Source organism: Bacillus rossius, chromosome 16 (assembly GCF_032445375.1).
Source record: "Bacillus rossius redtenbacheri isolate Brsri chromosome 16, Brsri_v3, whole genome shotgun sequence".
In the NCBI taxonomy this organism is placed as follows: domain Eukaryota; kingdom Metazoa; phylum Arthropoda; class Insecta; order Phasmatodea; family Bacillidae; genus Bacillus; species Bacillus rossius.
In genome coordinates, this window is record NC_086343.1 from 24,718,778 (window position 1) to 24,735,893 (window position 17,116).

Below are 17,116 nucleotides of genomic sequence, written 5' to 3' on the forward strand. Positions count from 1 at the left end.
CTTCGACATGGCTGGTGAGAGCTCTTCAGCCCATATTGCTGTGAATACTTTTGTAGCACAAAGTGCAGTACGCAGAATTTATGTTTTTAGCAGAGGGTTTGATATGCTGAAACTGTGAGTCCTTGAGCCAATTCTCCTTAAAAGTAGTTTTCTTCGACATCTCTAAGCTAAAAAAAAAAAAGCACATACCTATTAATATTTTCAGGTTAGGTTAAAAAATTATTGTTTGTGAATTCTTAAAAAAATATTACTACACAAATACCAAAACTATTACAAATTCACACCTAGCAATATAACGGGCCTACTTAGATAATTACAATAGCAGCATTACAATATGCAACACTCTTACATTCTTACAATGTTAACTAACGATTCTGGGGAAAAAAATGTTCAGTTATGCATATTTTTTATACACAATGTAAGTGTCACGCAACAGAACTGACAAATTATAACCGCTGAAAAAAAAATATAAAAAAATAGTTAGAAAAAATGCAAAAACATAACCGCACACAAAAGCCACGTGTTTTCGTATCAGCTTGGTAGTTTTCAAAATGAGAATTGGTATTGCTTCTATATCAAAATGCACTTTATTTTCTTATGAACACATCAAAAAGTAACTTCACCTGAAACAACGCCTTTAAATTCACGTAATAAGCTTTGTACTCATCTTATTCCACGTGAAAATAGCCTTCAAAAGATAAACGACGCCATGCCCGTTCTGTAGTTCACTGCATGGAAAGGAACATAACACAGTCTCAAAAGCAAATTTAAAAGGATCAAAACACGAACAAATGAAGGCCGGGTTCGCTAGTGAACAAACAAGTCCTGGATTGGCCAGAAGTTATGGTGGGTGGTTGTAACAGCCTATTGCAACGGACAATCGTAGACCAAGTAAAAAAAAAGTTGCAGTTGCCGTGTGCCTTAAGCAGCAGCCTTTTAGCGGAGTCGTTCGGAAGCGGTACGAGCGCATCAAAACAAAGCTTTGTTTAAATTATAAGCAACTTTAAAATTTCCAGAATTCGTAATTTTTCCCTGACATTTCCCGGAATTCCCTGACCATTTTAATTTCCCTGACATTTTCCGGTTTTCCCGGTTTTCTAGTTCTGTAGCAACCATGTATGTGGTGTTTATATCCTGTGGACAACAGCAATTTTTTTGCTTAATGTGTGTTTTTGTCTTTTGGGTTATTTTTGTAGTTTTCTTCTACAGACATACATGTGCTTAGCAATGGCGTATGTCCAAAAGCTTACATCAAGTCACTTGGCACTTGTTTCACAAGATACTTTCACGACATTTTCGATCACAATAAACAAATATTCTTTTTAATGATTCTTGCAACAGGGGGAGATTAGATTAAAAAAACATTTTTTTATGGTCATACGCCATTGATGGTTTACGCTGTACGTCATTGAGAAACCATTACAAGAATGGTTGTGGTGTCTTTATGGCAAATTGCACATTGCTGGTTTTCGCTGTATGTCATAGAATAATCATAACAAGAATGGTGGTGGTTTTTTTTTATATGGCATAATGCACATTGTTGGTTTACGATGTACGTCATAGAGAAACCATTACAAGAATGGTTGTAGTGTCTCTATGGAATAATGTACATTGCTGGTTTTCGCTGTATGTCATAGAATAATCGCTAGAAAAATAGTGGTGGTTTCTCCATGGCGAACTGTATGCTGCTGGTTTTCACTGTATGCCATAGAGAAACCATTACAAGAATGGCGTTGCTTATCTCTGTTCTTCTGCACTCCGCGCATGCGCCGTGGCTCCCCTGATCACGCGACACACTGTGTAATCTAGCAGTAGCGTGTGTCCGACATGATGTTTTAAATTCTCTACGTGTTCCCCTGGACAGCGCCCTGTAAATTACAACGGACCATACAGTCAGAAATAACAGTAACATAACGGACTTTTCAACAAAGAATTCAAACGGAGAGTTCTTCGTTATTTCAAATAAATGAATCGTCTTAGAAAATACGCCGTATTTCGACTTCAGAGTTATAGGCTTCGTTATAAAGAAAGGAAAGAAAAACCACACGTGAACAAAATAAGAGTGTTCTTGCTGTAGACTTAGACAGGTTTTGAATGATTTGTTAGTTCATTAAAAAATATTCTTTTGGATTCACGTGCAAAGAAAGTGAACTGAGTGTCCATGAATTTACGAAGATAGCCGTAAATTTACATAATTTGTAACCAGCTTTCTTCGTGAATCGAAGGCAAAAATTTGAAACACTGCAATGATACTAATCTGTTGGTACACAGATAGTTTCAAAACACGTGGTTCGCACTATAGGCGGTGATAGAGCACAACAAGGCTAGCACCAGTCACCACACGCAAAGTATACTCGGAACTAGGGACCGGAAAAAGTCGCGGGTTCAATATGACCTGCAGGATGAACTCCATAGTTCTACGTAAACTCGGTCAAATGTCACCCACTCATTGGCTGCTGTCTTGTGAGACGTCCCAACGTAGCAGCCTGTGATTCGATAAAGTTTTGGTTGCGTGTTTCTCATTGGCCCAGAGTCATCCAGGTGAGTTGTGAGCCAATAGCAGAGGCAGCACTGAGGTATAACTATTTGTATTTTAGCCTGTCGCGAAATGGATTCGCGAATTTTTCCGGTCTCTACTCGGAACTCACCCGGTTGAGGAGCTCAGCGGGCGTTTTCAGGCAAACGAAGCAAACGCATCAGTCCACATGAACCGTCAACCGTCGTAATTCGTGCCGCGGATCGCCAGATAGACGGAGGCTGCGCGAATCAAGAGGAAGGCCGACACGCATCACATGTGCGGGCTTGCGAGCGGCAATGTGCGAGGAGAACCGAAGTCGTACCCAGATAATGTGTAAACTGTTCATAAACTGAAGGTTAAGAAATATTTTAACGGTGTATTGCCAGTATTTGCATAATTACTAGATACCTGCAAATTTCGCGGATTCATTCGGTGATAGGCTAGAATTAAAACACATATACCTCTTAGATAATTTTGCTATTGGCTTACTGTTCATCTGGACGAATCTCAACCAGTTGTAAACCCTCAACCATAGAAGGATCGAATCACACACAAACCAGCTGAGACGACTTACAAAAAGTCGGCAGCCAATGAACTTGCGTTATTTGCCCGAGTGTACAGGGGTATGTGCAGTCTATCCTGAAGGCCATCGAAACCGCGTTTTTTGCAGGTCCCTAGTAATTACCTCGACTCTTATTACGCACTAACTACCACGCTGTTGGTGGGTCCAAAGTAAAAAAAAAATAACTTCTTGTTGAAGTTATACTTTTTCTAAGTGCATTGAGGGCGAAATTTTAAAATGCAACAGAAATGCAACGAGGCAAGGACTCGCCGTGGGCGGAAGTCATGAAACGATGAAACCCGATGCACGCGCGTTGAATGAAAAGTTTGGAGACAGGATTGATCAGGTTTCAGATTCTCCTTCGGTTTCACAATCAACGTCTTTGTGTGGATGCGGTGTAACCCCATCTCGTTGGCTTCTTGTTGCCGAAACGTCGAGTCGCCGCAGTTCCGACAGACGTGGCGTCGTTCGGGAAACAAAGACGTCGTTAGTGACTCTGTCAAAGGAAGCCACCGAAGGAAAAAAATATATTGGTTGTCTGTAAAGTCGGTTTACGGACGATAGTTTAACGTGACAACGTCATAACAAAACATTGATATAATGATTGCATAGTTTTATGAATAAAATTGAATCACTATTTATTGAATTATCACTATTTTGTATGGATACAAAGAAGGAGTGAAATGAAATTTACAATTTAATTGATAAATTTACTTTTATTTGCACTCATTAATTCAAATATGTTTATTACTTTAACGAAGAGATTATTTTAACTATAACTTTTATTCATGTTTGCTACTTAACTTCTTCCAATCTGTGTTATTCTGTTAAGGATAGGACGATGATAGGGAAAGTAGGAAACGAATGGGAGTGTTTCAAGTTTAATGTGCCTCGAAAAAGTCAAATCGATGGTTGTTCTAATCGTGTTGAAGAGAGATAGATGCAGCGCAAGCGTACAATGAGCGTAAAGGGACACAGCGTAACGGGAAAATGTGCGTAACGGGACACTTTTTCGTGCGTGCAGCCGGCATTCATCGATTTATTAGACGTCACGTAAAAAAACCCTGGACAACGCAGCAGATGTACGAACGCAACGATGAAGATAAACAGATATTATACACAACACCGACGAACACTGTAGGTTCCTGACCGTTTCGGGAACGAACTGACTGCTGTTTGTTGCTTCCCGCAAACCACGGATGTCTGCATGGATGCGACACTCGCGACGTCCGCCACGTTTCCCACCTGCGGAAAATCCTGGCCACCCCCGCCGGGTTGTAGCCATGGTCGTCTGTCGCAGGGAGACTCCCGCCACTAGCATGGGGCACAGTTAAATGATAATAATAATCTGCAAGATAATTCATGTGTGAATCTTAATAAACTTGGTAAAAAATATTGGTGATTTAAAATCTCTTTATTAATCTGCAAAAAAACTTAGGGTGGCGAGTTACTTTGTAAATAACAAACCCTCACACCGGTACTCAACAGAAAGTTGAGGCAGGTAAATGGATAAAAAAAAAAACACTTTAATAATTAATTAGCCAATAAATTCATTTGTATGTATATACTTCGTATATGATCGTTACAAATAAATCCCTGCAAATTTACCTTTAGTTTTATATTCGAATTTAACAGTAATACCTAATACATCGTTGCCAAATGTAGTAGATTTGTTTTTAGTTCCTACTTAAAGTGATCTACACACTGTCCATCGAGGTTCATCATTTACAATAGTTTATGGGAAGTAATGCTTTTTTGTTGGCAATTTAACACTATAGAAAAATATTTTATGTGTCTTTATTGTCCTAGGAACAGGGGGCGAGAGATATAAACAAACAAAGACATCATCTTGATTTAGTTTCAGCATGTTTTAGACCATAACAATTCAATATCGTTTCATTTGGCTACGCTGATGTATAGTAAATAATTAAGTGGAAAGCCTGAAGAAATAGTGACTTGTCTGCTACAAATAGTTTTCTCAATAAAGTGTTTGGCGTTTAGTATTGAATTCATTTTTGGGAATAACCACAACTATAATAACACTGCCAATGGACGCTATGGTATGAACTTTGTAAATGTCCTATTGTGTAATCTCTGCTTTTATGAAGACAATAGTTTTAATATTAAACCATAACAAATTTTTATGACAAACATTTTTAAAACTATTTGGGAAAGATTATACAGGCCAACAATAAAAAAAAATTGTGCCTGTGATTTTCGAACTGTTTTAACTATATTTGGGGTGCTGAATCTAAATATGAAATTAGTTTTTGTCTATCAGCTTTACTCTTTGATATAAGTGTGAAAAAAGAAGTAAAACTGCCTGCTTGACTGAAGCCACTTCGTCACAGGGATACCCCAGGTGTTAAGCTCGGTGATCATGATAAATACTGGGCACCACATCAGGTTTGTAAAACTTGTGTAGAACATTTACGCCAGTGGACTAGCGGGAAAAGAAAAAAAAAGTGAAATTCGGCGTATCGATGGTTTGGAGAGCACACAAAAACCACATCGATGACTGTTATTTATGTATATTAAATATTAATGGAATCAAGCGAAACAACCATAACAAGTGGACTTAACCTGATTTAGTCTCTGCAAGGCAAGACGCCTGGTGCCTCAGAGAAAGTACCGATCCCAGCATTTCAACAACTTCCAGAGCTTTCTGAGGACGAGTGTTGTCCCTATAACCACCCTCCTGATACTAATGAAGGTGACAGTGATTATGAGGGGATGTCAACAATTACTCAACGATTCAACCAGGATGAGTTAAATTACCTCGTCAGAGATCTTAACCTGTCAAAAGAAGCATCTGAATTACTGACTTCCAGGTTGAAGAAAGAAAAAAAAAAACTTGAACAAGGAACCAAAATTACTTTTTACCGTACAAGAGAAAAGTGCCTGCTTACCATTCTTCGCTCAAAAAGAAAATCTTGTATTTTATCACGATGTTCGAGGACTCCTGGAAAAAATGAGTCTTCCTGAATATTTTCCAGATGATTGGCGCCTATTTATTGATAGCCCAAAGCGAAGCTTGAAATGTGTTCTTCTACACAATGGGAACAAATATGGTTCAATTCCAATTGCTCACTCAACGACAATGAAAGAAACACATAGCTTCATAGCTTTGGTCTTGGAGAAGATAAGGTATCGTGAACGAAAATGGATGATTTGTGTGGACAAAAAAATGGTAAACTTTCTCCTCGGACAGTAAAGTGGCCACGAAATATCCCTGTTTCTTGTGCCTCTGGGATAGCAGAGACAAAACCCACCACTGGGTTAGACAAAAGTGGCCTGAGAGAGAAGACATGGTCTTTGGAGAAAAAAAAACGTTATTAATGAACACTTAGTTTAAAGAGAGAAAATCATCTTTCCTCCACTCCACATCAAGCTGGGCTATGAAGTTATAAAGACTCATAAAAAGGACGGATCATGCTTTGCATTTATAGGGGGGCAAATGTCTCACTTGAGTAAGAAAAAAAAAATCAAGAAGGAATATTTAACGGCCCAGAAATAAGAAAATTCATTAAGGACCAAGCCTTCGCAAATTCCACGAATGTGGCTGAGCGAAAAACCCTCGACTTCATTTGTTGCAGTTTTCGCGAATTTTCTGGGCAACGAAAAGCGGAAAACCATGTTGAACTGGTAAACGATATGCTTAAAAATTTCAAATCCCTTGGGCCACCTGGGCCGTTTTTCTGTAAAATTAGGAGACAGCGGTGAGGAGCAAGGTGAAAGATTTCATCAGATATTAAAATTAATGGAGGATCGTTATCAAAGAAGATGGGTTGCACACATTATGGCAGATTAATGCTGGAGTTTAAAAAGGGACTATTCCAAGATATATTCAAGAATTTCACGAAAAAAGACGCTCCCAAAGTGTTGAGTGACTAGTTGGTTCCATCGATGTCATGGCACTACTAACCCAAATAACGTAAAACGTACATTTTACTAAAACATTATATCTTTGAAATTTGATCTCTTAGGCAAAAACTAATGCCATATTTGAATTAAGGGCACCAAATTCATATGAAATCAGCCCCAAATGCCCCGGCACCAAATCTATTGTTGGCCTGTGTTATAGTTCATAGAGCAAAACAATTAGAGTATTTTTATGGTATCGACAGGAAATGCCCCCATGATTTGAACAGGTACATCTCTAGTTTCAGCTTAGAATTCTAGTAACAAGTAGCTTCCGATTACGTAATTCCTTAAGTATGTGATCTTGAGTATTTAATACGTCTTTTAGCTTCTGAGATAGTTTCAGATGTCTTTCAAGTGTCAAGAAAAATGCATATAGTTATAAAACGCGTTGTTTAGTAAGATCATCCAGCATTTTGAAGCTTAGTTGTGCAAGCAGCAAACATAAATACGAAAACTAGAATAATGGATGGAAAAAGTACAAATTTTTTTATGTCGGATGCAATAACATGTTTTTCTTGGCGGATGTAGAGGAAATCCATGATCTCTTTTTGTGTTTTATATCTTTACCTTTGAAGGTTTTTCATTATAAAACCAAAATTTCTTAATTTTCACCCCTTAAGTGGTATGACTCCGTAATTAAGTATACCTTTGTGTTAATCTAGTTAACAAGCTACCTCAGTTACAAATTTCATCGAAATTGGTCCAGTTGTAACGACGTGACTTGGACATCCAAAAAATCCACATTCATGTATAAAGTAGGACTGTGTTGCACATTATGAGCGATAATCAGCACAGCAAGATCAAGTACAATCAACTTTTAAGGTTTGACGAAGGGAGGGGGGGGGGGGGAATAAAAACAGTGTTATATTTTGTGTTTTGGAAACTTTTTTTATTTGTAGTAGGCCATTGGAATTATTTTCACAAAAAAAAATTATATATATATTATAATGATTCATATTATTTGTTTTGTAGCTGAATCCACCAGCAGAACCGGCTGACGGAACAGTCACGCTGCTGTCGCGGTGTCGCGGTGTCGCGGCGAAGTCTCAGGAACGCCGCGCCGGTCCCGAAAAGGGGGAAGGGCTCTTATCGGGAGCTGGTCAAACAATCCGGCTCCTTCATGTCCTTATCGTACTGCTTCTCGTATTTGCCATCGGTGTCGTACTTGCCCGTGAGCTTGACCCACACGTCGGGCTTCTGCTCGCGCACGTGCTTGATCACGGTCCTGGCGCCGTCCTTCTGCTTGTCGTTGCACTTGGCGCAGCAGTTGGTCAGCGCGTCCGGGATGGCCTCTGCGGGAAAACAAGCACACGGCCATGAGTCGGGGGCAATTCTGACGGAACGTGGCTTGAGGAACCAATGCCCACGGTGCGCAGAAACACTCGTGTCTGCACTTCCCTTTCGGAAACCATTTTCCAAGGAATAGTTTGTGATCCTACAAGAAACATTCATGGTGACTTTTAACGACATACTTGCACAATTTTTTAAAATTAATACATGTTTCATTCAAGCTTAATATATATTTTTTTAAACCGTTGGAATGAAAATCGAATATTCAACAATCAGACTTTATTTTGTCGTATCATACTTGTTAATGTGCGCAGTTAATACTGGAAAGCGATTCAGGGAAGGGTTTACAATTAATTTTAAGTTTTTGATGTACTGGGACAACATAAGGCATAAAGTCCCCGGCAAGAATACGAACCCAGTACATATAACAGCGAACAAATAGTTTGTAGTGATCCAGCTGTTTTCATCTAAATGTACAAATTTACAACTTATCTGTAATTTGACATGAATTTTTGTTTCATTAAAAAAACAACAATAGAACGTACCTGCACCGAGAGGATGTTTGTTAGCCTGAACAATGTATTTGATTTATATTGCGAAACAACTATGTACAGTTAAATTAATATTTTGACCAAAAAATTTGGTTTTGTCTACAAAATTGTACTTTTTTTTTGTTTGGTGTACAAAATAAAATTTTTAACACGTAAAATTTGGTTAGGCTGACTTAATATTTTGTTACAAAAAATAAATATTCGTTTCGCCATACAAAATAGTTATTTGTTGAATGAAACAAATCTTTTTCTCTGTGTACCGTAGACTGCGTATGGACTTAGATCGAACATCCAAGCTGCTCAGTAGGGCTTCAACGCCCAACATGCAATGTCTTGTTTGTCAAGAGAACCGTCAGAAATGTGTCTCATATGGAGTTTAGCCATTACATTGTCAAGGATATACTAATTTAATAACCATGTGTATGTCTGAGTTTTATTGGTGTATGTGCTTCAAGGTTAGTAGAGAGAGGTTGTCTCGATCCCATAAGAACAATGTAGACAGCCAGACACTCCGCTCTGACGTCATCTGCAGCCCCGCTGTTCCCAGCCGTAACACTACACCTGCTGACTGACGGCTTTCTCTTATCAGCTCGGCTCGTTTCACATGTCTGATACGCAATACCTATAGTATTTCATTTATGTTTGGTAGATTACTGTTAATTATAATCGCTTTGATATGTTTTTCAAATGACAACATGCTGTGACTGAAAACAAGGATGAATTATTACTTCAACATATTTTTTCAGTGACAGTAAAAATTTTCAAAATATCAATGATGAATCCATGAATTTTTAAAAAAATAATATAATTAATATGTAAGTAGTAAACAAAATGGTTTATTTATATTTATTTCTCAGCAAGATTATAATATTTAAAATAATTGCATATCAATTGCTTAGTGTTTAATGAAAGTAGCCATAGGTCATTAATACGTTTTGGGAATGTTTGCAATATAAATAAACTGACGTTAGATTTAAAAATAAATTTCTAACATTAATAGAGCAGTTTTTCGGGCAATCGTTTCATCCTCTTTTGCATCATACTCGAGTGTTTTCTTCACTTTTACTTCGTCAAAGAACAACAATGCGTCCGAAGTCTAGCAACGAAGAACGTGCTACATTCAAAAATTCAAACATGTTTTACTAGGATACCTTTTCTCATGTCAAATGAAGATGCCCATCGATGAAGAGTTGAAAGTCCAGGCAATGGGAAGTTAAGTTTCTGTTTTAAAAATAAATCACATCGCTTACTGAAATAACGCAAAGTGAAAGCGAGAGCTATTTCATCATTGGTCCAGTTTACTCTTTTTTCAACGAAAGTAATAAGTCAATTTGATTTTTTGAAAGAAAAAAAAATCACTATGAAAGAATATTCCGCGTACGGAACTCTAACGAAGCACGTTTATTTTGTTTGTTTTTAAGATTTCCTTTTTTTTTTTAATTTTTTCATGACTTCCAAATTCAAAACTGACATTTTCATTTGAATCTACGATTAATTTACATAACATTTTTTTTTCCCTGCATTTAACTCGGGCTTCTCGGCGCACACGACTTTCCAATGTTTCTACAGGTCTTGTAATTCCAAGTTTTAATGAAGGTGCAGCATTTGGTTTAAGACGTCTTTTAGCGCATGTATTTAACAACTCAGCTTTCAAGTCGGGCTCGTAATCGTCATCTGTAAAGTGCTCTGAACATATGTAAGTGGTTTTTTGATTCCACTCACCATCACGTCGGCATTTCTGAACTCACACTTTCAACAGATGATCATCACGTGGGAATCGATGATATTTTATATGATTTGTTTCAGGTAAAGATTTTGTTTTTACCAAGCTATTTGTACACACAGCCACTGTACACCGCGTAGGTACCTGGCATTGTAATGTTTAAATACAACTATTTAACAGCGTTTAGCCTAACAAAACAAATTCACTTTAAATTCGTGTTATTAAAATTTTACCTTCTAGTTATAATTAACGAAGCACCTGTGCACTTATGATATAAGCAACACTAACATGTTATAACACATGCACTCTCAATTAAACTCCTCACAACAATAACTCTCCCTGCATTACGCTGTAGTTTGACACGTTAATACAAGCAGATGTGCTTGTAAACTATGTAACTGATAGGAGCGGACGGGCTGGCAAGCCGAGCCGGGGCTGCAAGTGACGCGATGCGCAGAACGATGCGCAAGCGATCGAGGCAACCTCTCTCTACTAACCTTGTATGTGCTTGGAATATCATGCTGTCATTGGAATATATCAATTAACGTTTTTACGTTGAATAACTTTGACAAAAATGTCAATGTGCACGTTTACATCAATTGAATTAGATAGTTCCTTAAAAAAAGCCAATGCTAGTCTCATGCGCGTAATACAATAATCGGTAGGCATCCATCATTAGTCATAAAAAATACTCTAACAAAATAAAACATAATGTGGAAAAAAAAAGTAGTGGCAAGATGTGTCGCAACAGTTTGATATTTTATAAATAAATGGCTAAGTTATACATTTAATTTGACATATTTTACGCTCTGATTTAGTTTGAAGCACTAAGAGTTTTTTTTTCTAACGAACGTTGTAGGAAAAAATATGGTTATTATTTTATAGTTGGCCAACATTTTGGTAATAGATTTATAGCATTAAAGCCTGAATGACATCTTATGATTGGGTTGCAATATAAAACCTACAAGACATACTTTCATTCCGAACGTGTTGCATTCGAATTAGCTGCATTTATAAATACAATTATGAAGATATTTATTGCTGGACAGCGTTGATTTACGGAGTAGGTAATCATAAGAAGCTGATCACCTCTTACATTCGCTTGGATACTTGCCGGATAAAAACCTGCTTTCCAGCTCTTCCACACTCGGACATGGAACGACTGGTCTTGTCAAGGCCACCAAAGAACCTTTCTGCACGTAGCTTTGTGCGGAGCCCACTCCTGATTGCAGTGACACTCAGCAGCATAATAAACAATCCCCGAGTGTATGCCATAGCTGTTAAATAAGTATTACATAGACTAATACTTTCCTGTCAGCCTAAACCAAATCTAACCTTAAATATTTGTCTGTTTTTTTTTTCTGTACGAAATTATTTAACTTAATGCTTTTAATTTTATTGACTTAAAAAATATAAAAATGTTTTAAATACTATTCCCAAGAACAAATATAGTATTTATTTTATTGTTATATATCGATATTCCAAAATATTATTTAAAAAAATGTACCAAAAATCTATCTAAGGAAAGCGCTAGAACGTGGAGTGAAGGAAAAGTGCTACTGCGATTATTTAAAGTTATTATTTTCGGAACATGATGTAGTGATTTTTTTTCTTTGGGACAAATATGCACACTTTTTTTTATTTACCAGTGGTCAGGACTCTGGACCTAGATGGCTTTGTTTTATTCAGCCAGATGATTATCTGATTACAGAAAACTGTTTTACTAAACGGTTCGAAACCTACTTAGTCGTTCTATCAATTTTTAAGTAATTATATGCACGCACGTGCAATGGTTCTTTACCTTTATCAGAATCGAGGAAAACTCTTAAATACATAAGCCTAGTTTCGTTGAACAGAGTTCGACTATGGGACATGAATCTGTCTCTCTTTGACATATCATGAGAGGCAAGTTCAATGCAGTCGCAAATACTTGGTTGCTTGCACGCAGTTTAGTGTCTGTTAAAATACACAATGTGGCAGTTCCCGTGCTCATGATTATGTAAAGAATTGTAAGGGAGGGGTGGGGGTGGTAAACAGAAAAGTCATAGTCGTTAACGATACATCGCTACAAATTTTACCATCGAAAGGCAAATCACGAGGCTTGCAGCTTGGATCCGACCGCTATGGTGTGTTTGTTGCGCTTTCACGCCGTGATATTTTTATCAAGCAGAATATACCTACTCAATTTAAGCGATGCATTTTATTTTGTTGTATACAAAATTTGTTTCGTCATTTATAAGTTATTGTTCAGGCAAACATTCATCAATAGAATATTTTTCCTTGTATTCTTGGGTCAAAGTAAAAAATGTTCATTGGCTGCTGACCTGTGAGACGTACGAACAGAGGAGCATGTGATTGGATACTTCTTTGGTTGAATAACCCTGATAATCTGTGAGCCAATTGGCAGAAGCAGGAAAAATGTAAACATGGTTGACGTGTAACAGACACAGAAATGAATTTATGAGTATTTCCTGTTGCTACTTATTAGAATTTAATTTTCTAGGGTATTCCACCAACTTGGTAACGCATGCAAATAGTGCTTCTATAAACTCATTTTGGATTTTTTTTTCCTTGATAAAATTTTTCTGTTGGCAGAAAACCCATAAACTGAACTCAGCAAGTGAGGCCAAGACTTATAAAAAAAAAAGCCCAGACTGCACAGTAAAATTATAAAAATTGTACTTTTGGAAAGGCAAGTCCTTGGAAAACTCATTTGCCGAAGATGTCGCCAGTTGAAAAAAAAAAAAAACCGCAAGTCAGTTTGCATTTGCAACTCTGCAAAGGCTCTGCCTCGCAGTGCTGCTGGCGACGTCGTCGGCTAGTGGGGGGTTCCCAATGGCTCTCTGGAGAACGGACCCGCTCCTCCTACTCCTCGTCCTCTTACCTCTGAGCAGCTGGCCGTCGTTGGTGCAAGGGCCTTCGTCCATGATGCACTTCTGGTAGCTGGCGAACAGCCGGTCGTTGTCGAGGGAAAAAAAGAAACAGGTTGTTAAACCCACGAGGAGGAAAAGCAACATTAAAAAAAAAAAATAACCCGAACCTTGAACCGCTCCCTCCACATATCTGTACCTCAACACTTCCAAGACCTGTTCCCTCCATCAAGATTGCCAGGAACCTCTTTTTTCTTTTCTCTGTTTTTTTTTTTTTTTTTTTTAATCGTTGTTTCGAGCATTTGCGTTTTCGTTCCGAGTCCTCGGTGAGATCCCGCTGACGTCACCACTCATTAGTGCCCTGACCCCCCCCCCCCCCCCCTTTTATTTTCTCCCATTTAAACTGTCGAACCATGCCCCCATCCAGCGAGATCTTGATTACGCACGAGAAGAGTACGGATATCGGCGACTCATGCCTTGACGTCACGTCCGGCGAAGGTAAAACAAAAAAAAAAAAATAAAGAAAATAATGTTTCCATGAGCATAAGAGGTTTTGTTATGTTTGATTCTTTCGCCAAGATTTTTTTTTTTTTTTTTTTTGCGTCACGTGTGTTCTGTAATTCATTTCTCAGAACACATACGTGTGTTGTTCGTCGTCTGTGTGTTGGCTGCCTGTCACGTTGATGCCTCCTCCTGCAAATCACTGGGAATTTTCCAACGTCAAACTTTCGGCTGGGGTGGTTGCAGAACGGTAAGAGAAGCGAGGGTTTAATTTCGCAATATTTTTTACTCCATACTTGCGTTTAAACTGTAATTATGGAAGTTTTGTGTAGTTTTTACGCCCCTCTTTGTAGTTGCCTCTAAATATTTTGTGAGCATTTAAAATTATTTTTAAAATAAAACTATCGTGAAACATTTCATTTTACACCTTTACACTGTAATAAAAAAATTAAGTAACATGAGATAATAATGGGAAAATATAAATTGTACACTGTATAGAGACTTTCCCTGACAGTCGTAATTTTTAATCTTATGTATGTTGAATCTATGTAATACTTCGTGTTACTAAAAAATTCTTTGCTTTAAAAAATATATATATTGTCATTTAAAATAGTTAAAGGTATTTGTGGTAAATATTTAATTTTGTGTAATTTTTTTATTATTTGGTTAATACAGTTCAAATACCACACGTAGCGCGTAGCGTAACACTTACATACAAGCTTACTTTTAAAAGCGTTAAATATCCTGAAAAACTTAGAATAATAATTAAGTAAATTATGTGAGAATAATAATGGAATTATAATTACATTTCTGCTCTCTTGAAGTTTACAATTTTGAGTTACAGCCTAGTTTAACATTTTCAGTATTTTTTTCCAAAATTATTTACTACATAAATTAAAACTTCCCGAGCTGTATAAGTTGTTAAGTTTGATATTTACTGGCAGACCCCACAATTGTTACAAGTGTCCACAAAATTATACCTACACTTTTCCCTGTCGAGATATAAACTGTAAAATTGAGATTGTAAGGCGATCTGTGGCTTAAATTTGATAACTCCAAGGTGAAGGCGAAACATCCCTCTTAAGGGGCCCGCCTAGCCAGGGGTGTATTTGTGTTAGTGAGACGCAATGGTAAGTGCGACGCTAGCTGGTGCTAATAGCGCGGTATCGCCTCTAAGAGCAAGGTTTTGAACTGGCGCGTAGTCTTATCGTCGTCCATAGGACAACTATGAAATTTGAGCGGTGACCGTTACATTATATGGGGGAAAAATTAAGATAAAACTGCAATGCAAGTCCCTTAAGTGCTTTCAACAATCTGTACCGGTTATTTTACGCCTAAATATTACTCCGAAAACATGCCATTCAGCCATTTTCACTTTTTATAATAGCACAGTTTAAAAACTTAATACGAAATCAAAAGTACTTTTCGACCCTCAGCGAATTCTTAAATGCTTTGCGTAAGCAGACCCCACTAGGATATCTTGGGTAGTTTTGAAATCGCGTTGTTTTTCCTTAAGGTCTGCGCACCGTGTGTGTGCCCTGGCAGACGGCGCCCTTAAGAACGCTAAAGCAATTTCTGAACAAAATATTATTTGCGAGGGATTAGCATAGTGATTTTTTGATCTCTCTTTACAAAACTGGGAAAAATAATGCATCATGGAAATAAAAAATAACGTAATTTTTATTTTATATATATATATATTAAGTTAAATGAATGTATTTATTTAATTTTCGGATCTATTAAATAGGATTAGTTTCAAACTCAAGCATAATTTTGTGTATTTCAGTAGCGTTTTACATTTTTCATTTATAAATCATGTCGAGTTTATCTTCGATACTAACGAAATGACAGCTGTTCTACTTGGCGCGACATCTACCTCTTAGTCCCGTTCTGGGCGAAGGACTACGTAGCCCCGCTGTCAAGATAGACTTCTCAGACAGAGAACTGGTCCGTGACGAGTGTGTGACTGACGATCTAAACCTCGCGGTCAGGTCACGCGCTCATTAACTCCCACCCCTTAAGGGGCCCACCTCGTCAGGGGTGTATGTGTGTTAGTGAGGCGAGATGATAAGCGCGACGCTCGCTGGTGCTTCCAGCGCGGTATAGCCTCTAAGCGCAAGCCTCTGAACTGGCGCGCATTCGTCTCGTCGTCACAGGATAACTGTGAAATTTGAGCGGTGACCGTAACATTATATGGTCGAGAAATGAAGATAAAGGTGTAATGCAAGTCCCTTAAGTGCTTTCAAGAATCTGTACTGATTGTTTTATGCCTAAAAATTACTCTGAAAACACGCGTTTTAGGCATTTTAACGCTTCTGAAAATACAGTTTAAAAACTTAATCCGAAATTAAAAGTACTTTTCGGGCCTCAGCGAACTCTTAAATGCTTTTCGTAGACAAACCCCACTCGGATATCTTGAGTAGTTTTAAAATCGCGTTGTTTTTCCTGAAGCTCTGCACACCGTCTGTGTGACTAGGTAGGCGGGCCCCTTAAAGCATGTCTCATCGCGACGCATTATTTTTTGAAGCCGAGGCCACGCAGAGAGCTTCGCTATGTTCGCGAAGTTCGCGATTTTCGCAATGTTCGCTAAGTTCGCGATGTTCGCTAAGTTAGCTATGTTGGCGATGTTCGCTAAGTTCGCAATGTTGGCGATGTTCGCTAAGTTCGCGATGTTGGCGATGTTTGCTGCGCCAGGCGACCGGACAGGATAGTCCAGTTCGCGATGTCGGAGAGACGCATGCCGTGGGATTCCAGTGATGATTCCGACGATGATGATGTTCTGCTGGCTCTCACAGTGTGTGAACGTAAAAAGAAATGGGTTCATGAAGTCAATAAAAAAATATATATAAATTTGAAGAATTTCATCTTTTGATGAAGCAGTTGCGTGAGGACGAAGCCAAACTTATGGATTATTTCAGAACAAATACAACTCAGTTTGATAGCATTCCCGTTGGATTCAAAGTCCGAGGCATTATCCCGCATATCCTGCTTTCTATATCCTCCTACCGATTTATTCCCTAAACATGGATATTTTCGTACTGCAATTAAAATTTTTACATGTACATGATGATAATTTAAAGCAAACACAGAAGTCCAGCACGATTGCGCGCCAAAATAATTGTTTAACTGCGCATGAGCGAAGTCAGTGACGTTTTAGAAAACTAGCTGAGAACCAAA

General features: G+C 38.0%; 1 protein-coding gene across 1 annotated transcript; it reads right to left on the minus strand.

Moving 5' to 3' along the window:
* Positions 1–7,910: 7,910 nt before the first annotated feature.
* LOC134540330 (allergen Tha p 1-like) lies at positions 7,911–13,585 on the minus strand. The gene is made up of 2 exons (XM_063382992.1): positions 13,453–13,585; positions 7,911–8,296 (listed from the first exon to the last, which is right to left on the minus strand). Exons 1-2 carry the CDS (start codon positions 13,583–13,585, stop codon positions 8,091–8,093), a joined length of 339 nt encoding a protein of 112 aa, XP_063239062.1. The 3' UTR covers positions 7,911–8,090.
* Positions 13,586–17,116: the final 3,531 nt, after the last annotated feature.

Bases quoted from the DNA above. Each gene is read 5' to 3' on its own strand.
- LOC134540330 (XM_063382992.1), bottom strand. From the start codon at position 13,585: ATGTTGCTTTTCCTCCTCGTGGGTTTAACAACCTGTTTCTTTTTTTCC. The intron at 8,297-13,452 runs GTAAGAGGACGA...GTTTTCCCGCAG, and splicing joins CGACGGCCAGCTGCTCAGAG to AGGCCATCCCGGACGCGCTG.